Here is a 26013-nt window from a genome sequence, read left to right on the forward strand (position 1 = left end):
GTCCAGCAATATTCATATAGAAGACATTTTCCACACTCAAGGCACTAATACACCTTGAGGGTTTTGTGGGATCCCTGATGTACAGAAAGACAGGACTTCAGTCAGGAACAATTCCCTCACTCAGGACAGCAATACATCTTTCCTCCCCGTGTGAGATCTCTGATGTCTGTTGAAACTGGAATTGTTTGAAAAACATTTCCCGCACTCAGGACAGGAATACGGCTTCTCCCCCGTGTGAGATCTCTGATGTTTGTAAAGATCGGACTTCTCTGAAAAACATTTCCCGCACTCAGAACAAGAATACGGCTTCTCCCCTGTGTGAGATATCTGATGTCTGTAAAGATTTGACTTCACTGAAAAACATTTCCCGCACTCAGGACAGGAATACGGCTTCTCCCCTGTGTGAGATCTCTGATGTGTGAAAAGATGGGACTTCACTGAAAAACATTTTCCACACTCAGGACAGGAATATGGCTTCTCTCCTGTGTGAAATCTCTGATGTGTGTAAACACTGGACTTCTCTGAAAAACATTTCCCACACTCAGGACAGGAATACGGCTTCTCCCCCGTGTGAGTTCTCTGATGTGTGGAAAGATGGGAGATCTGTAAAAAACATTTCCCACACTCAGGACAGGAATACGGCTTCTCCCCCGTGTGAGATCTCTGATGTCTGTAAAGACTGGACTTCTCTGAAAAACATTTCCCGCACTCAGGACAGGAATATGGCTTCTGCCCTGTGTGAGATCTCTGATGCTTGGAAAGACTGGACTTCACTGAAAAACATTTCCCACACTCAGGACAGGAATATGGCTTCTCCTTTGTGTGAGATCTTTTATGCACATTAAAATTGGATTTAAATTGGAAACATTTCCCGCACTCAGTACAGGAATACGGCTGCTCCACCGTGTGAGATCTCTGATGTGTGAAAAGATGGGACTTCACTGAAAAACGTTTCCCACACTCAGGACAGGAATACGGTTTTTCTCCTATGTGAGATATCTGATGTCTGTAAAGACTGGACTTCTCTGAAAAACATTTCCCGCACTCAGGACAGGAATACGGCTTCTCCCCCGTGTGAGATCTCTGATGTTTGGAAAGACTGGACTTCACTGAAAAACATTTCCCACACTCAGGACAGGAATATGGCTTCTCTCCTGTGTGAGATCTTATATGCACATTAAGATCAGATTTAAAACGGAAACACTTCCCGCACTCAGTACAGGAAAAGCTCTTCTCTTTTGGAAGGACGGCACCAACCCTCACAGTCTGAGGTTCCTCATCTACACTGTGTTGTGACGGATGGACATTTGAGGTAGTCGGGTTTTCTCTTGGACTATACTGTGTGATGTCCTCATCTTCTACTTTACAGTCTGGAGACAAAGTGAGACAATCCTCTGAGGTTTTCCTCATCTTCCGTCCATCTACTAAAATAGAAATAAAAAGATTATTACTAGACATGAACTGATTGGTTCCCTAAACCAGGACTCCGCCCACATCAGGCAGTTTTGTCTCTGAGGATCTTACAATTCCCCCCTCAAGGTAACTAGTAAATGGGTCCTCTGTAGGGCGGCAACTAATGATTATTTTCAGAATTGATTAGTTGGCTGATTATTATTTTAATTAATCGACTAATTGAATAAAAATATCAAAAAAAAGGTTGGTGTATAATTTAGTTAATATTCTTGAATATCTATATACAGCGGTAAATATAAATATCCAGATATATAGTTGGATATTTAATCCACTCTGAGAATAACAGACAGATAGATGTATTATTAGAGGGAGAATCTGCTACATATCAGAATCAGAGATCAACATTATTAAAATGTAAAAAAGAGGTAAAACGCTGTTTTGCAGATGATCAGACAGGAGTGTAATATAATATGATGGATGACAGACTCCCTTGTCATAGACAGGTAGGTGGGTACAAGCTCCCTGCACCTGATGTCACTTATGCTGGCCGTACACAAACTCAATTTTCTTTCAAAAAATACATTCATCCAATTTTCTGACCATTAGTGGGTTCAAATCAGCCTTCATTTTCCACCACAGTGACGGGAAAATTCAAAAGGACAAGAACAGAAAACTTCTCTTGATCGAACACATTTTCAAATAGTGTATGTGGTTTTTGCTCAGGAGCAACATCCTTTTGAAAATTCAATGTTAAAAGCAAGTGCAATTTTCGAACTACACTCGTCCATTCATTGAATGTACAAATAATTTTCATACAAATATTTGTTGGAATATTCTCGTCCAAAAATGGATCCGTGTATGGCCAGCATAGGACAATAAGTAGCAGCAGCATGAGTTTTTTAATCATCTGTTATGATGGGGTTAAAAAAAAACAGGGTTATTACCTGTTAACACTCTTTTTTCCAGGAGTTTTCCAGGACGGCTTACAGAGAAAGAGGCTCCTCCCACCTAGTACAGGAAACACATGGTCCACATTATAAAAGACCGCCCATAGGCTAAGGCCCCTCAGTATTAACAAATAACTGAAGGCACAGATAAAATAATAAACACTTCCATTGGTGCAATCACCTTAGTGTTACATAATTATCCCTACGAAACAAGGGGGGGAACTGAGGCCATCCTGGAAGACTCCTGGAAAAGAGCGTTAACAGGTAATAACCCTAGAGGCAGGCTAATTGATTGTTCCAGACCCCTTCTACCATCTGGTTGCCCGTGTGGGCCCCCCATCCTCGGCCACTCGCATCCAGGGTGATTGTCACTGGAAGGTGGTGTGACCAAAGACGACCAGCCGAGAGATTTTCTGCATTTAGTCGCCACTTGACTGACAGTTTTATTTCCTAAGGGATCTTCACCTGGCTTGGGAGCAACTCCTTCTTCCCATCCCAGATTGAGAGCATAAAGGACTGCAGAGCTCTCATGTGAAATTGGGCCCATTGAACTCCTGGGATGGCCGCCATCATTAATCCGAGAATTCTCATCATGTTTTGTATTGAGGTCTCCGGGCTTGCGCAGAGGTCGCTCGCCTCTGTGATTATCGTCATGATTTTTTCTCTTCCATCAGAAACATTTTAGATAACGTCAAAATGTATTGTGTACTCCAGGAATGTTATCTTTTGGATAGAGACTAGCTGTGACTTTTCCCAATTCACCAGCCAGCCCAGTTGCTGGAGGTGTACGATGGTCCTGTTCATGTTCTGTTCGACTTTTTTTTTTTCGGAATCTGCAAATATTAGTAGGTCTTGTAGGTAAGGGAATATTTGATTTGTAAAAATGTGCGGCACTGATGCTAGGCCGAACGGCAGAGAGTTGAATTGGAAGTACAGGGTTTTGAACTTGTTCTTCACTGTGAATCGAAGGTATTGCTTGGACTCCATCCAAATCGGGATGTGCAGATATGTGTCCCTTAGATCAAATGAAGCCATGAAAACTCCTGTTGTTCACAACTTCTTGGTGGTGTAAATGGACTCCATCTTACATAGTTACATAGTTACATAGTAGGTGAGGTTGAAAAAAGACACAAGTCCATCAAGTCCAACCTATGTGTGTGATTATGTGTCAGTATTGCATTGTATATCCCTGTATGTTGTGGTCATTCAGGTGCTTATCTAATAGTTTCTTGAAGCTATCAATGCTCCCCGCTGAGACCACCGCCTGTGGAAGGGAATTCCACATCCTTGCCGCTCTTACAGTAAAGAACCCTCTACGTAGTTTAAGGTTAAACCTCTTTTCTTCTAATTTTAATGAGTGGCCACGAGTCTTGGTAAACTCTCTTCTGCGAAAAAGTTTTATCCCTATTGTGGGGTCACCAGTACAGTATTTGTAAATTGAAATCATATCCCCTCTCAAGCGTCTCTTCTCCAGAGAGAATAAGTTCAGTGCTCGCAACCTTTCCTCATAACTAAGATCCTCCAGACCCTTTATTAGCTTTGTTGCCCTTCTTTGTACTCGCTCCATTTCCAGTACATCCTTCCTGAGGACTGGTGCCCAGAACTGGACCGCATACTCTAGGTGCGGCCGGACCAGAGTCTTGTAGAGCGGGAGAATTATCGTTTTATCTCTGGAGTTGATCCCCCTTTTAATGCATGCCAATATTCTGTTTGCTTTGTTAGCAGCAGCTTGGCATTGCCTGCCATTGCTGAGCCTATCATCTACTGGAACCCCCAGGTCCTTTTCCATCCTAGATTCCCCCAGAGGTTCTCCCCCCAGTGTATAGATTGCATTCATATTTTTGCCACCCAAATGCATTATTTTACATTTTTCTACATTGAACCTCATTTGCCATGTAGTCGCCCACCCCATTAATTTGTTCAGGTCTTTTTGCAAGGTTTCCATGTCCTGCGGAGAAGTTATTGCCCTGCTTAGCTTAGTATCGTCTGCAAATACAGAGATCTTGAACTGTTTGTATTTGAGGAAAGCATTGACTGGTTTTTAATTTTGAATCAGCCGATATTTTCCTGACAGCTTTTTCCTGAGGAAGACGTGGGAATAAAATCCACCCTTCCTTTGATTTGAAGGGATGTAACTTATCACGTCCTCCTCGAGCATATTTTGAAAGAGAGAAGACATGGCCACCACATTTTCTTTCTCTCTTGGTAAAATTGTAGGAAGAAATTTTTTGAGGACAACCCACTAATTCTATTCTGTATCCATGATTGATAAGATCCAAAATAAAATTGTCGCTGGAAATGGCCTGCCATTGTGGGAGGAAGGTCCCCAATCTTCCCCCACCCAGCTGGCTGAGTCACTGAGAGGGGTCCTTAGGCTGGGGGGGGGGTTTAAAAAGGAAGCCACCTTTTCCTTTCCTCCCTCCTATACTGCCACCCTTTTCTCTGATCCTGCCTGTTTGCATAATCTTTGTTCTGTCAACATCTGTCACCTCTGCTGCCACCTGTCCCTTCAAAGGGATGAAGATTCCTTTTTGTTGACGCTTTTTGGGTATAGGAAACCTCTTTTTCCTGTCGGCTCACCTTTGACTTCGACTTCAACTCTTTCCCGAACAACAATTCACCTGAAAAAGAAAGAGAACAGAGCTTAATTTTTGAGACTGTATCCCCTTCTCAGGATTTTAACCAGATAGCCCTCCTGGCCACGTTAACTAAGGCTGTAGACCTGGCCGTAAATCTCACAGACTCTGTGGAAGTGTCCGTTATATAAGCCACTGCCTTGTTTAATGTTGGTAGAGCCTCCAAGATCTCTTCTTTTGGAGTATCTGACTCTAGAAGTGAGTGAAGCTATTTAACTACAAATCCAAAATACGGGCTACACAGGTAGTGGCAGTTGCAGGTTTCAAGTTAGCTGAACATGCCTCCCATGCCTTTTTCAAGTAACCTTCAGCTTTCCTGTCCATCAGCTCTTTTAATGAGCCTGTATCCTCAAAAGAGAGTTCCGCTCCCTTTGAGACCTTTGATAGGGAGGCGTCTAACTTGGGAAACTTCTCCCATAGGCTCATATCTTCTTCTTTACAATGGAACCTCCTTTTGAGGTTTTTGGGGAGAAAGATTATTTTTCTGGTACATTCCACTCCTGCAACACTGTTTCTTTTAGTAAAGCGTGAACCAGAAAGGTTTTGGCCTGCTTGGCTCAGAAGCCTGCATATAACAGGTCATGCACAGACAGTTCTTTATCTTCTGACACCTCCAAATCCAGGGTATCATATATGGCCTTTAATAACTCATCTGTCTCCTCTGAGGGAAACAGGAATCTTTGGGTTTTATTTGGCTTGTCCACCTTAAACTCCCCTTCATCGGAGTTTGAAGCCGACTCCGAGCTTTCCTCCAGCCTCCAATCAGGGGTCATCTGCCTGATAGAAGGGGTTATCGGAATCGCCCTAGTGCTGGTACCGGATGTGCTGGGGATGGGATCTGCCCCGGAATCCTGTGCATGGGGTTTGAATGATTTTAGCATCTGCATCATCTCCTTTTTCATTGAATCCATGACATTTTTGAATAGCAGGGTTGTTTCTTTCTTGAACAGGTTATCAATGCAATCCTAATATATGTCTTTTTTCCAACCTGAGGGCATTTTTCTAGTACATACTGGGCATCTCTTCCTAGAAGCATTTGTCTTGCTTTCTTTGGGCTCTTGATTCTTGTCCTGGAAATAACCAACGTACAAAACCAAGCCAGTGTATCTTCAACTGAAGTACAAACTGAATGGAAAGAAAACACCCAGGTGGATAGCAAAAAATTCCTGCCTTAGAATTTTTAACCCAAACACCCACCACCAGGACCTGTGATGCTATATGTGACTCAACCCTCAACTAGAGGGAGGTTACACCAATGCACCTACAAAAAGGCCCACACAATCCCCCAGTGCCCCACCACAGGCGGGTAAGAAAAGAAGATAGGAGCGCCCTAGGCCCCCCTTTTCTTACCTTCGGGCCGGAGTCAAGTGATGGAGCCTCCAGACCTGCATCCGCAGTCCCCTGCTCTTCCATGTCCACCATCCAGGAAGCAACCCAGCACCATCTTCTGCCAGTGCCCTTTATTTATACTGGCATGGAGGACCCGGGACGGTGCTGTGGATCTGGCGCTGTCCCTGTGGATAGCGTGCCTGCCTTCCTCTCCTCAGTACAGGCTGGGTTTTCTCCTGCGGGTGTACCAAGATGGCCGCCACATGACTTCCGATGACTGCATCACTTCCTGCCTGTGTATCCGCCCGCGCCGGCGAGAAGGATTCAGCCACACGAGGATGCCAGCATAGAGACAGGCTTACTGAGCTCCCCACGCTCCAATATAGGCAGGAATGACCCGGGAGAAGCAGGCTACCCCCTGCAATGAGAGACCAGCCTGCTGTCGGCACACTACCACCAGGGATGCACTCATCTGAGCACACATTCTCCTGCACCAAAAAGGCACCTTACACTGACGGTACAATCAACAGGGAGATGAGAGGGAGTTCCTTCTTACACATCCATGAGTCTCTAGCGGAGGGGCCCAGGATGACCCAAGCCAACCAGCTCCCCAGAAGCACTGTCCCTGTTAAAGGGACCTGGCCACCAGGAGGCCCCTGCTACCTAGCACGTAGGCCAGGCAAAATAACAAACAACTTGCTTGAAGTTCCTGTCTGGTCAGAGGAAACACATAATACTGAGGGGCCATGGCCTATGGGCAATCTTTTATAATGTGGATCGTGTGTTTTCTGTACTAGGTGGGAGGAGCCTCTCTCTCTGTAAGCCGTCCTGGAAGATGACTGGGAAAAAAATTGTCTTTTATAGTACAAAAACAGCAGATAAATCACTACTATAACGGATTCATTTATACTGTGAAATAGTGAAAGTAATACATCTTATATCATATATATATAATAATAAATATACCCAGAAATAGGATATATGGGAATTTTTACCTGGTAGACATGAAGCTATATGAGTAAGGATGAGCCGAACACCCCCCGGTTCGGTTCACAGGAGAACATGCGAACATGCAAAAAGTTTGTTTGAATACGCAAACGGCATATAAGTCTATGGGACACGAACGTGAAAAATCAAAAGTGACAATTTTAAAGGCTTATATGCAAGTTATTGCCATAAAAAGCGTTTGGGGACCTGGGTCCTGCCCCAGGGGACATGTATCAATGTAAAAAAAGTTTTAAGAATGTCAGTTTTATCAGGAGTAGTGATTTTAATAATGCTTAAAGTAAAACAATAAAAATGAAATATTCCTTTAAATATCGTGCCTTGGCGGTGTCTATAGTATGCCTGTAAAGTGGCGCATTTTTCCCATGTTTAGAACAGTACCACAGCAAAATGACATTTTTAAAGGAAAAAAAAGTAATTTATCACTGCTTGCGGCTGTAACGTATTGTTGAGTCCCGGCAATATAGATGAAAATCATTGAGAAAAACGGCAAGGGTTCCCCGCACCCAAATTTTAAAAAATGGCGTGGGGGGGGGGCCCAGGCATTATATATTCTACACAGAAGTATATATATATACAGTATATATATATATACACACAGGAAAAACACGAGGAACAATGCTTTGATGCAAAAAGTATCCTTTTACTGAAAATTATTCCATTACGTGATTCAAAATACAAGCAAGCTACTGTACAGTTCCGAGCGCAAGTCGCTCTTCGTCAGGCTTTTCTGGCTGTGTGTGAAAAGCCAAACCACACTATGTTCTCTTATCACCACCCAGTCCAGTCCACACCTGTGTTCACTTTAACTAATTATCCTACACAAACCACCTATATACATTCCAGCATTTAACCCCACTACATAAATCTAATTCCAGTAAACCATCCTAGATTTCCTAATCAAGAAATATTTACAACAGATTCATCCTTTTCTGTATCATATATCATCAGCACATCATTATGAACTGACTAAATTCTCTCACTTTAATTAATTAGATCTTCCCAATTATTTATCACAAATGTACATATGTTAATATTCTTGATCATGTCTCAAATTTCTTCATAGACTCCAGCTGATATTCTGCTATCTAGTATTCCCAACGGGAGCTCTTTGTGATCGATCTAAAGAAAATACAATATATTCAAAATATAATCGCAACTTCTTTTCAATCTCATACCAAAAACTTCTACACAAATAGGTATAAATCATAGTCCTTGTTCATACCATCAGGATGCAAGGACTGTAATTTATTAATCCACCAAACTTCACGTCTTTTCAATTTTAAAATCCTATCACCCCCTCTTTTGTCATGAGGAATCTCTTCTAGCACCATAAATCGTAAATCGGTGTCTTTATGTCCCATTTCTGAAAAATGACGCGATACGGGAAGACCTGATTGGGGATGTCTAATTGTACTACGATGTTGTGCGATACGATCTTTAATTTTTTGGGTCGTTTCCCCCACATACAGGAGATTACAGGGGCATGTGAGAATGTAAATCACATATGATGACTGACAGGTATAAAAACTATTGATTATTATCTTATTATTAGTTCTAGGATGACAGAAATTGTTGCCCTTAGTCATTAGGTTACATTGGATGCAATTAAGGCAGGGGTAACAGCCCTTCCTTTTACTACCGAGAAAAGTCATTCTTTTCTCCTCCTGCCTATCAGGTTTAAATTCAGATCGTACCAAAAGATCGCGCAAGGTTTTATTGCGCCGATACGCTTTCATGGGAGTTAATTGAAACTCCTCTACCTGAGGATATGATCGTTTCAGTATCATCCAATGTTTTCTAAATACATTAAAGATCCTATCACTGTAACTATTAAATTGAAAGACAAATGGAATCCTAGGTTTGTCAGATGAATATCTCTTCTTATTGGAGATCTTAATAGGGTTCAAAATTTTATTTAGTTCCTGTCTAATTAGACCTTCTGGATATCCCCGCTCCTTAAATTTACAGCACATTTCATCTAGTCTCTGATCTCTTATTGCAGTATCACTCACAATCCGCATCACTCTGAGAAGTTGGCTTCTAATGATGGAATTGAAAACGTGGGGGGGATAGTAACTGTCATATCTTAGTAACTGGTTCCTGTCTGTGGGTTTGGTATATATGTCAGTTTCAATCCGTCCTTGTTTTGTGTATACCCGTATATCTAGAAAGGGGACTGAATCCCCGCCGATATGGATTTTAAACTGAATATTTGGTGAAATACTGTTAATCATCTCATCAAAGGTTTTAAGTGATTCAATGTTATACCTTTGGTGAAAACTACCCCATCCTACATCAAGGACTCTGGTGACTTTCTGACTAAAATTAGGGACCTACCACAAATTCAAGATGAATGTATCCTTGTCACTTGGGATGTAACAAGTTTATACACATCAATTCCTCATGTGGCTGGCATCGAAGCAGCATTGAGCCTAATTAAGAACTGTCATGAGTACTCAGAAGCTCAGATTGCCTTCTTTGTGCTGTAAATTTAAGGAGCGGGGATATCCAGAAGGTCTAATTAGACAGGAACTAAATAAAATTTTGAACCCTATTAAGATCTCCAATAAGAAGAGATATTCATCTGACAAACCTAGGATTCCATTTGTCTTTCAATTTAATAGTTACAGTGATAGGATCTTTAATGTATTGAGAAAACATTGGATGATACTGAAACGATCATATCCTCAGGTAGAGGAGTTTCAATTAACTCCCATGAAAGCGTATCGGCACAATAAAACCTTGCGCGATCTTTTGGTACGATCTGAATTTAAACCTGATAGGCAGGAGGAGAAAAGAATGACTTTTCTCGGTAGTAAAAGGAAGGGGCTGTTACCCCTGCCTTAATTGCATCCAATGTAACCTAATGACTCAGGGCAACAATTTCTGTCATCCTAGAACTAATAATAAGATAATAATCAATAGTTTTTATACCTGTCAGTCATCATATGTGATTTACATTCTCACATGCCCCTGTAATCTCCTGTATGTGGGGGAAACGACCCAAAAAATTAAAGATCGTATCGCACAACATCGTAGTACAATTAGACATCCCCAATCAGGTCTTCCCGTATCGCGTCATTTTTCAGAAATGGGACATAAAGACACCGATTTACGATTTATGGTGCTAGAAGAGATTCCTCATGACAAAAGAGGGGGTGATAGGATTTTAAAATTGAAAAGACGTGAAGTTTGGTGGATTAATAAATTACAGTCCTTGCATCCTGATGGTTTGAACAAGGACTATGATTTATACCTATTTGTGTAGAAGTTTTTGGTATGAGATTGAAAAGAAGTTGCGATTATATTTTGAATATATTGTATTTTCTTTAGATCGATCACAAAGAGCTCCCGTTGGGAATACTAGATAGCAGAATATCAGCTGGAGTCTATGAAGAAATTTGAGACATGATCAAGAATATTAACATATGTACATTTGTGATAAATAATTGGGAAGATCTAATTAATTAAAGTGAGAGAATTTAGTCAGTTCATAATGATGTGCTGATGATATATGATACAGAAAAGGATGAATCTGTTGTAAATATTTCTTGATTAGGAAATCTAGGATGGTTTACTGGAATTAGATTTATGTAGTGGGGTTAAATGCTGGAATGTATATAGGTGGTTTGTGTAGGATAATTAGTTAAAGTGAACACAGGTGTGGACTGGACTGGGTGGTGATAAGAGAACATAGTGTGGTTTGGCTTTTCACACACAGCCAGAAAAGCCTGACGAAGAGCGACTTGCGCTCGGAACTGTACAGTAGCTTGCTTGTATTTTGAATCACGTAATGGAATAATTTTCAGTAAAAGGATACTTTTTGCATCAAAGCATCGTTCCACGTGTTTTTCCTATCCTTTATGGTGGAAGTTTGGGAGTCCACCCTGACGGTGCCTTGATTGAACAAGGATATCAAGAGAAGAGGGTAACCCATCTGACGTTTATATATATACTCACACACACACACACACTATACAGCCTGCCCCATATACTCTGCAGAAAATTGGGCCTTAGGTGTTGGTGGTACCAGAACACTGTAAGCCCTCACAGATACTCTTGTTGGGTGCAGGAACGGGCCCTACTGTTAAATATTAGATCAAAAATTGTAATTACATGGGGGGCAGATATAGCAAATTGTGTCTAACCTTCGCATTGTACTATGCTAGGCAGGAAATTCTATTGCGGTGGAAAATGGTAGAGCCTCCTACCCTAGCCTCGTGGATAAGGTCTGTGAATAAGGTACTCCCTCTGTATAGATTAACGTATGAAAGTAGGCAATGCCCGGGGAAATTTGATAAAATCTGGTCGTCCTGGGTCAACACCTCCGAAGACCCTGATCCCCCTACCCCATAAACAAGATGGGAAGCATAATGGAAGACATCTTATACCGTATCTCACGTCTATTCTCCTTATGCCCGTTTTCTTTCATCCCATTCCTTCTCCCCCCCCTCTCTTCCCTTCTTCCTCGCCCCTTTTCCATTCTTCCTTATCCGCTCCCCCCCCCCCCCCCCCCCGCTGTCCTTGCCAGGTATGGGTGAATATTGGGCCACTCATTCTATACTACCAAAAAATGTATGAAGATTTGAGTTTTGAGAGGCATGGTTGAGTGAAACTTCTGATGTTTGCACATCTGGAATATCTGAAAACTAACGGCTGTTGTTTAGGGGTCAATTTAACTGTTTTTATTCTCACTGCAATGACTGTACTAAATTCTTGTTTTGTACTGCTGATTTGTTCAATAAAAATTTTCTGTTAAAAAAAACAAAAAAAAACACAGGTGCAGGAAATTGGGCCTTTGGTGGTGGTGCCCTAAACCAAAAATATTGTTGGAAGCTAGCATCATCAAGATTGAGGAGGAATAGAATAGTCACTCTGCATAGGCAGTCTTCAAGGGATCCCACATCCATAGAAAAATCAATCAGTTACATCAGCATCAGGTGCTTGATAGCTGCTGATCCAAGACTGATTCATTTTTATGAATGTGAGACTATCAACAGAGTCTGTGGAGAGGCACACTCTATGATCCGTTACAAACCCTCCAGCAGCACTGAATGTGCGTTCAGAAAGAACGCTGGATGCGGGACAGGCCAGTAGCTCAATTGCATATTGAGCAAGTTCTGGCCAGTGGTTCATCCTCAAGACTCAGTAACCCAGTGGATGGTCTGTTGGAAAGGTCTCCAAGTCTGCTCTTGCCCCTAGATATTCCTGCACCATGTAATGCAGACGCTGGCGATGGTTGCTTGAACCGATCAGACCTTGGCACTGAGGACTGAAAAATTGTCTAAAGGCATCGGTCAGCCGGCCACCTTCTCCACTGCTCTTCCTCTGACTGAATGAAGCCTCAGCAACACGTTGTCCAGCACCAGGAAATTGTAACCTCCCAGGGTCTGGAAACGCATTGCACAAACCTTTCTTAAAGGCCTCCTGAAGATGTTTCATTCTCTGCTCCCTCTGCGAAGGCAGGATGAGTTCTGAAACCTTACCCTTGTAACGTGGATCAAGAAGGGTTGCCAGCCAGTAATGATCCCTCTCCTTGATACCACGAATCCTATGGTCCTTTTGCAGGCTTTGCAGAATCAGGGAGGCCATGCAGCATAAGTTTGCAGAGGCATTCGATACTGAGTCCTCTGGGTCACTAAGGATCACATGATCCGTAACAACCTCCTCCCAGCCACGTACAACTCCTTGGGTTTCTGGGGACTGAAAACCATCCCTTGAACACTGCTGCTGAATGTTATCCTCCACGTCCATGCTGACACAATCCTCCTCCTCCTCTTCTTCCTGTGTGTTTGGCAGGCCCACAGGAATACTATCTGGATAAAGGGGGCCTTGAAAGGTAAGGAAGTCCTCCTCTTCCTCCCGCTGTTCTGCCTCAAGTGTCCTGTCCATTATTCCAAGAAGCATGTGCTCCAACAGGAAGAAAAGAGGGACAGTATCACTGATGCATGCATTGTTGCTGCTCACTATCCTCGCGGCCTCCTCAAATGGTGACAGGGCATGCATCCTGGATCAGTAGCCATTGGTGTGGCAAAAAGAAGCCAAGCTCCCCTGACCCGGTCCTGGTGCCATACTCATACAGGTACTCATTGATGGCCCTCTGCTGCATGTGCAGCTGCTGCAGCATTGCCAATGTTGAGTTTCACCTGGTGGGCATGTCACAAATGAGGCGGTTGGTGGGCAGGTTGCATTCCCTTTGAATGTCAGCCAGCCGAGCACTGGCATTGTATGACCGGTGTAAATGACCACAGACTTTTCTGGCCTGCCTCAGGAGATCCTGTAAACCTGGGTATCTACTCAAGAACGGCTGCACCATCAAATTCAGGACGTGTGCCAAACATGGAACATAGGTCAAGTGTCCCTGTCGGAGGGCGGAGAGAAGGTTGTTGCCATTGTAGCATACAACCATTCCTGGCTGAAGCTGGCATGGCGTCAACCACCTCTGAGCCTCCTCCCGCAGAGCTGACAGAATCTCTGCCCCAGTGTGGCTCCTGTCCCCTAAGCAGACCAACTCAATGGCATCTTTTTGCCTGAGTGCTTGCGTAGACCTTGAACGCTTACGGAGCACTGCTGGTTCAGAGGACAAATCTGCAGAAGAAGAGGCCATAGAGGAAAAGGAAGAGGAGGGAGTGGAGGAGAAAGCTGTGGCAGAATCACCACTAGCATTTTGGTGGCGGAACAAGCTCCAACAATACTGAACCCTGTCCTGCATCCTTCCCAACTGCCAGCAGAGTTACCCAAGTGCACCATGAAGGAAAGGTAACGTCCCTGCCCATGCCTGCTAGGCCATGAGTCAGCGGTAATATGCAGCTTACTGCTGACCGCCCTGTCCAATGAGGCCAAAACATTGCCTTCCATATGCTGGTAGAGAGCCAGAATGGCCTTCCATAAAAAGAAATGGGCGTTTTGGAACCTGCCACTGAGGTACAGCACATTCCACAAATTCACGAAAGAGGGCAGAGTCTACCAGCTGAAAAGGCAGCAGTTTCAGTGCTAGCAATTTGGCCAAGCTAGCATTCAGACCCTGAGCATGTGGATGGCTGGGACCGAATTTCTTTTTACGGTTTAGCAACTGGGGTAGGGAAATTTGCCTGCTAAAAATCAGATGGTGGTGTACTGATAGCAGATTGGCTGCAAGTACTTGGGACACCTATTGCATTACCTTCATTCCTCTCAGTACAGGTTTTTGAGAGGACTGGAGGTATAGTGAGGTTGGAGATCCCAGATGAGGAGCAAGGAGAAGTCCGCCTTTTTCTTTGATGTGGGTCTTTCAAGTGCTGTTGCCAATGGACTGCATGGGAGGTCCTCATATGTCTGGTCAAGCATGTGGTGCCCAAGCGGCTGCTGTTCTGGCCACGCTTGATCCGCTTCAGACATAGGTTGCAAACAGCAACGGTGCGATCTGCTGCACGCGTTTCAAAAAAGGCCCACACCAAGGAAGTTTTCAAACTCAGTGGGGAGTCAGCAGCGCCCTGCACCTGTGGAGCTCTGCGGTATGATGCAGTAGGGTGGCTGCCCTTAAGCTGCCCCCTAGAGGACATCCTGCCTTGTTGAAGTTGTGCCACCTCCTCCTCCTCTCTGGCACCCAAGTAGAGTCAGTAACCTCATCATCCCCTCCCTCCTCATCACTGGAGCAAACTTGGCAGTATGCTGCAGTTGGGGGGAACATGACTGCCAGTTTCTTGTCCTTCTTGGGCTCCCCCTCTCTCTAGGCTCACGTTACTCCCTTCCTCAACCTGGGAACCAACATCGGAGCCTTCAAATTGCTGCGCTTCCTCCAGTAGCATGTACCCGACACTGTGGTCGAATAGTTTGGGGTTCTCCTCTATGCATGATGGTGGGGCTATGGAAGGAGTGACTGTGGACAAGGAGCTTGTGGAATAGGCTGCTTTGGCAGCTGCGTTGGAAGGCAAACTACTCTGAGCTTGGATGAGGACGGTTTATTTATCCATTCCACCAACTCTTCTGCATGTTTTTTCATGGATATAATCATTTTAAATATAATGCACAATACTAGTAAACTTTATGTAATTTTAATGCTTTATAATACCTCCAGTCCATCAGCCTCCACCTTCTCTGGGGGTCAGATGCTGATCTTCCCTGCACAGAGCCCTTAAAGTCATTGTAAATGTTGGATTTCTTTTTTTTAAACAAACTTGTCATACTTACCTGCTCTGTGCAATGGTTTTGCACAGAGCAGCACTGATCTTCCTCTTCTGGACCCCTCCCACTTCTGGCTCCTCCTGCCTTCAGAGTTCCCCTATAGGAAACCGCAAAGTATAGTATAGAGTTCCCCAATAGCAAGGTAAAGGTCTGCCTTTAGAATCACTTGCTTCCTTCTCTTGCCCAGGACTACATGTCCCATGAGGCATTGCTCCTCACACATTCAAATTCTCAGGCATTTACTGACATGTATGGATGGTGTACTGAGCTGTATTTTCTGATATGTAAAATATGAAATAATGCATTCTGTATGCAGGCCAAGTAATCGACTGACCAACTAATTGTTTATGGCAATAGTTGATAACTATTTTCATAATTGATTAGTTGTTTCAGCCCTACATCTCTGAATCTCCTACCAGTTCATTTCTTTATTCATGGACCTTAGTCAGAGAGTGAGGAAACAATGAGAACTGTCTTTTATAGGAGTGCCGGTGATGAGGGGATTATAAGACGAGTGTCCCCACCCCCTCTATCACTCATTGCCATCTTCCTAACACAAGAAGTCCTAAAACGATATCACACTATCCAGTTTTTCTTTTCCTTTATTCCTAACTGTGGAGCTGCTGCTGAAAACTGTGAAAAAAACAAAGAGCACCCAGTACTAGTGTCTGGGTAAGGGGTTACTAAAGCAAAGCTATCTAATAGTCAATCATTAATTGGCGGAGTTGCCGGAGGTTGGGTAATTCACTTTATTTGGATAGTTAAAAAACATTAAACGTTAGGCAACACACTTAATTAAAATGTTAGTAAGTTAAACGCAGTAGGACCAAAAAAGGCCCTATTACTGCGATAATGGTTTAGTAATAAACCTGACACAACAAACAAAAAAACGCACTAAACAAAACAAAAACAATACATACAACGGATGACAACGCCCGGGCGCCGTAAGGATTTTGCTGGTAGCCGGCTGGTAACAAGTAATCAATTAATGTAACCCGTTAGGTATCTATTATTATGATACTAGTGTTCGCAATTGGCCAAAAAATACCAGTCAGCAGTGAGAAAAATCCTTTTGAGGATGGGTGGGAATAGTGGTGGGGGAACAGGATGAGTGGTTATTAGGTACTACCAGCTTCACGGGAAGTGCTAAGCACTGGAATTACAGAGCTGTGGATAAAAATTAAAAAGCAGTAGTAGTCCACATATGGTGATCAAATCCTGGGGATGTTGATGAGAGGCTTGTTGAAAAAGAAGCGGTAAAGGAGTGGTTGGCCTTTGAGCAGTTTAGGTAAAAGTCATTAATATTGACATAGTGGGTATAGAGTATTCTCAAAATATGTAAAGATATGAAATCTACCAGACTTTTCTCAGGTGAATGAAGGTATTAAACTTTACCATTTGTTGCATCAGTTGTCCTCTAAGATCCACTCAGGATTGTTCGTTCACAAGTACTGTCCACCTGGTGAGAAGGAGAGCTGGTAAAGAGATGTGGCTCCGATACAGACAGCATCAGCTGGAGGGACAGCGGGATCGTGAATTGTAAAGCCGCGGTCACTACCTCCTAGTCAGATCGCTGTTAAGGTAGCCACCTACTGATGAAAGTCCACCGGCTCCTAGTATTCCTCCTGGGGGCTTGAGTCCATCGCCAGTTGGTAGGAGAAATCAGATGAACGCGGATGCCGGGTTAGCATCAGAGGGATGGGCTGGTCGGAGCAGTCAGCTGTCAGCAGCTACCTGACGCTTCGTCTCATCTCCTGATCTCACACACACTCACTATGCCCGGCGCCCGCGGCGTGTCGGCGTTGATGACGTCAACGCGTTTCGCTATGCCGATAGCGTAGCTTCTTCTCGGACGACTGCAGGGCTGGTGAGGACGCTCCTCTTGTATCGTCGGCTGCGATCAATCACCGCCCTGTTGCTAAGGTTTTGACACAAGTGAATCTCAATCACATTTGTGTGTTGCTGTCAGGAGAATTTCATATGTTGTTTGTTTCGGGGATAATAAATGGAATAAACTGTAGGAGTAAGAGTTTTTTTCTAATTTTGATGGTTCATTGAAACAACTATATATTTCAAATAGTTACAAGTACCTAACCTGATATGATATCATAAAAGGAAGGAGAACAAGAGGAGAAGGGGAACACAACGAAAAACGGACATACTAATGAGACTAGAATTAGGTTAATGATGCCGCATATTAAATGAGAAGGGATAGTAAATACTAGTACTAGTATAGGGCTTCCTAAGTGTTAGCAGGTGACTGTACTTTGGTATTTGCGGCCATGTCAGTGTTTTGTTCATGTGTAGTGTTGATACACTTACATGGATGGAGTGATAACACCAAATATAATGCGGAATTGTTGTTTAGGTGGGTAGGAAGGGCTGAAAGTTTAGTTCAGTGTTTAGCCCTGCCGGAACTAGCGACTTTAGGCGGTATACCCACCATTTTTCTTTTTGAAGTAATATGCGATCGAAATCGCCACGTCTAGGGGGTAATTTCAGGGCATAAATGCCTTTTACCGTCATCCCACGCGAATTGCTCCCATGGAATTTAGCAAAGTGCTTTGCCAAGGGTTTCTCAGGGATTTTTGTTTTGTCATTAATTTCTCGCAGATGTTCCCCAATGCGAATTTTTAGTTGTCTTTTTGTTTTTCCAATGTAAATTTTAGGGCATGGGCATGTAATCATGTAGATTAATCGAGATGTAGAACAATTGATTAGATCATGAATTTTGAATGATCCCTTTCCATACGCATCAGTAAAGGTGGAAGTTCTGTGTACATAGGGGCAAATTTGGCACCTATTACACGGATACATACCAATAGTTCGCGGATAGTCGGACAGCCATGAATTTTCAGGTTTTCGCGTAAACTCTGACTGTATCAGCATGTCCCCTAGATTTTTGGCCCGTCGGGCAACCATCTGGGGAGAGGTACCTACTATCGTGCCCAAACCCGGTGAATTTGTGAGCAAACCCCAGTGTTTCTCTAGAATGGACCGAATGTCATTCCATTGAGAGCCGAAGGTGGTAATTAATCTAACTGGGTCGTCTGTTTTTGGTTTAGGTAAGTCCGAGTTGTGAGTTGACTCGGTTAGGAGTAGGCTCTGACGGTTCCGAGTCGACGCCTTCCGCCTAGCTCGCTTAATTTGACGATGTGAATAGCCCCGCTCTCTAAAGCGTGTATAGAGATCCTGGCTTTCCTTTCGGTAGTCACTGGCTTTTGAACAGTTTCGTTTAAGGCGTAGAAATTGACCCACCGGAATACCATTTTTTACCCAGTGGGGATGATGGCTGGTGGCACACAGAAAGGTATTTGCCGCCGTTTCTTTGCGGAAAGTTGAAGTATGGAGTTGTCCATTCTCAAAATGAATTTGCAGATCAAGAAAGGACAATTTCTTTTGGCTGAAGGAATATGTCAAGTGTATATTGAATGTGTTATCATTCAGCTTGTTGATAAACTCCAGCATTTTGGTCTGAGTGCCCCGCCAAATCATGAAAATATCATCGATGTACCGTAACCAGGCGTGAACGTGGTCACGGTACATCGACGAAGGGAAAACCATCATCTCCTCCCAGAAGCTCAGGTGAAGGCACGCGTGTGAAGGTGCCCAAGCTGCTCCCATAGACGTGCCTCGAATTTGCTGATAATAGACCGCCAGAAATTGAAAGTAATTATTCCCCAACATAAATCTTAGGAGGTCAACCAGAAATTCATTTTGTGGTCCTGATTGGGGGTAAAGGGTATTCAGAAAGGTCTCAACTGCTCTGATCCCATGCTCATGGGGTATTGAGGTATATAATGACTCGACGTCAATGCCGACGAGCCATATTTCACCCAGCTGGTCAAGATTTTGAAATTCCGTTAGTTTGGCCAAGACATGGCGTGTGTCTTGTACAAAGGATTTTTGGCCAGTGACCATGTCCTTCAACAGGAGGTCAAGATACCTACCAATACGTTCAAAGGGGCCTTGACAGGCTGATACTATCGGTCTTCCCGGTGGATCTTTCAGGTTTTTGTGCAGTTTGGGAATTACGTAAAAGGTAGGTGTGTTGAACTCCTGAACTGAAAGATACTGATATTCACGCATGGTCAATAGTCCCTCGTCCCTGGCAAAAGTGAGTATCCGATTAAGTTCTTGAATTAACATAGGAAAAGGATTGTGGTCCAATCTACAATAGGTGGTATCATCATTTAGTAATTTCTTTGCCATTTTTTCATAATGTGTGTCATCCAAGATGACCACATTGCCCCCTTTATCGCTGTTTTTAATGACTATGTTTTTCCTCTTTTTAAGGTCATCGAGGGCGATTCTTTCGCCTTCGGTTAAGTTATCCATGCCTCTTTTGTTCCAATTTACTTTCTCGAGATCAGTTTGAACCATCTCAAGGAAGAGGCTTAACCACTTATGTTTGGACAGAGGGGGCATTTTTTGTGATTTGATTTTTAAATCAACCTTTCGTTTTGGTTAATGTATTGACCTCATCGCTGTATCCTAGATTTTCATCTAGTAAAGAGTTTAAAATATCCAGAACTTGTTGATCATCTGAATCAACAATGGGATTGGAGGTCGCACCTTTGCCGTCATATAGGGACCGTAAAAAGACCTTTCTCAAAAATAGAGAAATGTGCTTATATACGGTAAACTCATCCATGGTGGATGTCGGTGAAAAGGACATACCCTTCGTGAGGAGACTAAGGTGATCCGGACTTAAATTATGGCTGGATAAATTGACCACCTTCAGGTCATTTGGCTCATGTTGTGAACTCTGAGGGGGTTGCATGATTAATGTCTTTTTTGACTTCTCGTGTATGTGCGGTCGCCTGATGCTTTGATCTGTTTTTGTTTCTGAGAGCTTGTTTTGTTTTTTTGTGTCGGAGGCGGGGTTTGTAGAGTATTTGACTCCGCCCCCCTTTGTTCTAAAAAAGTGACTGACCTTGTTGTTTCATCGTCAGAATCAGTATGTGATTTATCTCGACGTTGTTTGGATTGTTGGCGTTGGCCCCTCCCTCTAGATCGACTACGGCCACGCCGTATGGTCAGATCAAATATCTCATCTTTTTCGAAATCTGAGATATCCCGTTTAAATTTACTTTGTTTTGTTATTTTAAGATTTAATTGGGTCTTTTCTATGTCTTTTTTGAGAGTGTCGTTTTGTTTGATAAATTCGTCAAGATGTTTAAATGCCTCCAATCCTCGAGCACTTTCCTCTATTTGGGCCTGGATTTCTATCAACTGTGCCTTTTCCTCTTCAACAATGAGCCCCATCACAGCCATGCCGTGGTTGATACATAGTTCTTTCCATTTGGGTAGAAAACTTTCAGTATGTAGGTGTTCCGCTGGTATAGTTCGATCGCGTAATCCCCTTGGGACAATCCTGTGCGCTATATATGTTTCTAGTGAGGTTACGTCCCATTTTCTATTCAAGTGTTTTATTAGCAGTTTTTTGTGTTCCTTGAATTTATTTCTGATCTCATCCTCTTGTTTGGTGACTTGTGGGGTGTCACTCTGAAAAGCTGTTTTAATCTCAAGGTCTATTTCCTCCCCTAGCATAAATGCCATTACCTTTTAAATTAAAGAAACTTTTTTGGGGTTTATAAAAAGCTGGATAATTAATAATTAAGCACACAAACAACGTAAATAAGTACTAATAATGCTTCTCGTTAGAGGTGACCATCAGAAGAGTCACAATAGTCAGTAAATTAAACCAGGGGAAGGGTAAAGGGAAAAGGAACAAGGAGCATTAAGGAGTGGTCAAATTTGGGTGACCACAAAGTTCATAATAAACTGATGCTGTAACCATAATAATGCGAAAAAAACAAAGAGCACCCAGTACTAGTGTCTGGGTAAGGGGTTACTAAAGCAAAGCTATCTAATAGTCAATCATTAATTGGCGGAGTTGCCGGAGGTTGGGTAATTCACTTTATTTGGATAGTTAAAAAAACATTAAACGTTAGGCAACACACTTCATTAAAATGTTAGTAAGTTAAACGCAGTAGGACCAAAAAAGGCCCTATTACTGCGATAATGGTTTAGTAATAAACCTGACACAACAAACAAAAAAACGCACTAAACAAAACAAAAACAATACATACAACGGATGACAACGCCCGGGCGCCGTAAGGATTTTGCTGGTAGCCGGCTGGTAACAAGTAATCAATTAATGTAACCCGTTAGGTATCTATTATTATGATACTAGTGTTCGCAATTGGCCAAAAAATACCAGTCAGCAGCGAGAAAAATCCTTTTGAGGATGGGTGGGAATAGTGGTGGGGGAACAGGATGAGTGGTTATTAGGTACTACCAGCTTCACGGGAAGTGCTAAGCACTGGAATTACAGAGCTGTGGATAAAAATTAAAAAGCAGTAGTAGTCCACATATGGTGATCAAATCCTGGGGATGTTGATGAGAGGCTTGTTGAAAAAGAAGCGGTAAAGGAGTGGTTGGCCTTTGAGCAGTTTAGGTAAAAGTCATTAATATTGACATAGTGGGTATAGAGTATTCTCAAAATATGTAAAGATATGAAATCTACCAGACTTGGCTCAGGTGAATGAAGGTATTAAACTTTACCATTTGTTGCATCAGTTGTCCTCTAAGATCCACTCAGGATTGTTCGTTCACAAGTACTGTCCACCTGGTGAGAAGGAGAGCTGGTAAAGAGATGTGGCTCCGATACAGACAGCATCAGCTGGAGGGACAGCGGGATCGTGAATTGTAAAGCCGCGGTCACTACCTCCTAGTCAGATCGCTGTTAAGGTAGCCACCTACTGATGAAAGTCCACCGGCTCCTAGTATTCCTCCTGGGGGCTTGAGTCCATCGCCAGTTGGTAGGAGAAATCAGATGAACGCGGATGCCGGGTTAGCATCAGAGGGATGGGCTGGTCGGAGCAGTCAGCTGTCAGCAGCTACCTGATGCTTCGTCTCATCTCCTGATCTCACACACACTCACTATGCCCGGCGCCCGCGGCGTGTCGGCGTTGATGACGTCAACGCGTTTCGCTATGCCGATAGCGTAGCTTCTTCTCGGACGACTGCAGGGCTGGTGAGGACGCTCCTCTTGTATCGTCGGCTGCGATCAATCACCGCCCTGTTGCTAAGGTTTTAATACCTTCATTCACCTGAGCCAAGTCTGGTAGATTTCATATCTTTACATATTTTGAGAATACTCTATACCCACTATGTCAATATTAATGACTTTTACCTAAACTGCTCAAAGGCCAACCACTCCTTTACCGCTTCTTTTTCAACAAGCCTCTCATCAACATCCCCAGGATTTGATCACCATATGTGGACTACTACTGCTTTTTAATTTTTATCCACAGCTCTGTAATTCCAGTGCTTAGCACTTCCCGTGAAGCTGGTAGTACCTAATAACCACTCATCCTGTTCCCCCACCACTATTCCCACCCATCCTCAAAAGGATTTTTCTCGCTGCTGACTGGTATTTTTTGGCCAATTGCGAACACTAGTATCATAATAATAGATACCTAACGGGTTACATTAATTGATTACTTGTTACCAGCCGGCTACCAGCAAAATCCTTACGGCGCCCGGGCGTTGTCATCCGTTGTATGTATTGTTTTTGTTTTGTTTAGTGCGTTTTTTTGTTTGTTGTGTCAGGTTTATTACTAAACCATTATCGCAGTAATAGGGCCTTTTTTGGTCCTACTGCGTTTAACTTACTAACATTTTAATGAAGTGTGTTGCCTAACGTTTAATGTTTTTTTAACTATCCAAATAAAGTGAATTACCCAACCTCCGGCAACTCCGCCAATTAATGATTGACTATTAGATAGCTTTGCTTTAGTAACCCCTTACCCAGACACTAGTACTGGGTGCTCTTTGTTTTTTTCGCATTATTATGGTTACAGCATCAGTTTATTATGAACTTTGTGGTCACCCAAATTTGACCACTCCTTAATGCTCCTTGTTCCTTTTCCCTTTACCCTTCCCCTGGTTTAATTTACTGACTATTGTGACTCTTCTGATGGTCACCTCTAACGAGAAGCATTATTAGTACTTATTTACGTTGTTTGTGTGCTTAATTATTAATTATCCAGCTTTTTATAAACCCCAAAAAAGTTTCTTTAATTTAAAAGGTAATGGCATTTATGCTAGGGGAGGAAATAGACCTTGAGATTAAAACAGCTTTTCAGAGTGACACCCCACAAGTCACCAAACAAGAGGATGAGATCAGAAATAAATTCAAGGAACACAAAAAACTGCTAATAAAACACTTGAATAGAAAATGGGACGTAACCTCACTAGAAACATATATAGCGCACAGGATTGTCCCAAGGGGATTACGCGATCGAACTATACCAGCGGAACACCTACATACTGAAAGTTTTCTACCCAAATGGAAAGAACTATGTATCAACCACGGCATGGCTGTGATGGGGCTCATTGTTGAAGAGGAAAAGGCACAGTTGATAGAAATCCAGGCCCAAATAGAGGAAAGTGCTCGAGGATTGGAGGCATTTAAACATCTTGACGAATTTATCAAACAAAACGACACTCTCAAAAAAGACATAGAAAAGACCCAATTAAATCTTAAAATAACAAAACAAAGTAAATTTAAACGGGATATCTCAGATTTCGAAAAAGATGAGATATTTGATCTGACCATACGGCGTGGCCGTAGTCGATCTAGAGGGAGGGGCCAACGCCAACAATCCAAACAACGTCGAGATAAATCACATACTGATTCTGACGATGAAACAACAAGGTCAGTCACTTTTTTAGAACAAAGGGGGGCGGAGTCAAATACTCTACAAACCCCGCCTCCGACACAAAAAAACAAAACAAGCTCTCAGAAACAAAAACAGATCAAAGCATCAGGCGACCGCACATACACGAGAAGTCAAAAAAGACATTAATCATGCAACCCCCTCAGAGTTCACAACATGAGCCAAATGACCTGAAGGTGGTCAATTTATCCAGCCATAATTTAAGTCCGGATCACCTTAGTCTCCTCACGAAGGGTATGTCCTTTTCACCGACATCCACCATGGATGAGTTTACCGTATATAAGCACATTTCTCTATTTTTGAGAAAGGTCTTTTTACGGTCCCTATATGACGGCAAAGGTGCGACCTCCAATCCCATTGTTGATTCAGATGATCAACAAGTTCTGGATATTTTAAACTCTTTACTAGATGAAAATCTAGGATACAGCGATGAGGTCAATACATTAACCAAAACGAAAGGTTGATTTAAAAATCAAATCACAAAAAATGCCCCCTCTGTCCAAACATAAGTGGTTAAGCCTCTTCCTTGAGATGGTTCAAACTGATCTCGAGAAAGTAAATTGGAACAAAAGAGGCATGGATAACTTAACCGAAGGCGAAAGAATCGCCCTCGATGACCTTAAAAAGAGGAAAAACATAGTCATTAAAAACAGCGATAAAGGGGGCAATGTGGTCATCTTGGATGACACACATTATGAAAAAATGGCAAAGAAATTACTAAATGATGATACCACCTATTGTAGATTGGACCACAATCCTTTTCCTATGTTAATTCAAGAACTTAATCGGATACTCACTTTTGCCAGGGACGAGGGACTATTGACCATGCGTGAATATCAGTATCTTTCAGTTCAGGAGTTCAACACACCTACCTTTTACGTAATTCCCAAACTGCACAAAAACCTGAAAGATCCACCGGGAAGACCGATAGTATCAGCCTGTCAAGGCCCCTTTGAACGTATTGGTAGGTATCTTGACCTCCTGTTGAAGGACATGGTCACTGGCCAAAAATCCTTTGTACAAGACACACGCCATGTCTTGGCCAAACTAACGGAATTTCAAAATCTTGACCAGCTGGGTGAAATATGGCTCGTCGGCATTGACGTCGAGTCATTATATACCTCAATACCCCATGAGCATGGGATCAGAGCAGTTGAGACCTTTCTGAATACCCTTTACCCCCAATCAGGACCACAAAATGAATTTCTGGTTGACCTCCTAAGATTTATGTTGGGGAATAATTACTTTCAATTTCTGGCGGTCTATTATCAGCAAATTCGAGGCACGTCTATGGGAGCAGCTTGGGCACCTTCACACGCGTGCCTTCACCTGAGCTTCTGGGAGGAGATGATGGTTTTCCCTTCGTCGATGTACCGTGACCACGTTCACGCCTGGTTACGGTACATCGATGATATTTTCATGATTTGGCGGGGCACTCAGACCAAAATGCTGGAGTTTATCAACAAGCTGAATGATAACACATTCAATATACACTTGACATATTCCTTCAGCCAAAAGAAATTGTCCTTTCTTGATCTGCAAATTCATTTTGAGAATGGACAACTCCATACTTCAACTTTCCGCAAAGAAACGGCGGCAAATACCTTTCTGTGTGCCACCAGCCATCATCCCCACTGGGTAAAAAATGGTATTCCGGTGGGTCAATTTCTACGCCTTAAACGAAACTGTTCAAAAGCCAGTGACTACCGAAAGGAAAGCCAGGATCTCTATACACGCTTTAGAGAGCGGGGCTATTCACATCGTCAA

At 42.9% G+C, this 26013-nt stretch overlaps 1 protein-coding gene across 1 annotated transcript in view; it reads right to left on the reverse strand.

Moving 5' to 3' along the window:
- LOC141121996 (uncharacterized) overlaps nucleotides 1-26013 on the reverse strand; it is a 131126-nt gene that overhangs the window by 93602 nt on the left and 11511 nt on the right. The window contains 1 exon segment of the mRNA XM_073611781.1: nucleotides 136-1424. Coding sequence (XP_073467882.1) covers nucleotides 136-1424 — 1289 coding nt within the window.

The sequence above is a fragment of the Aquarana catesbeiana genome, unplaced genomic scaffold (genome assembly GCF_042186555.1).
Source record: "Aquarana catesbeiana isolate 2022-GZ unplaced genomic scaffold, ASM4218655v1 unanchor236, whole genome shotgun sequence".
Classification (NCBI taxonomy): Eukaryota; Metazoa; Chordata; class Amphibia; order Anura; family Ranidae; genus Aquarana; species Aquarana catesbeiana.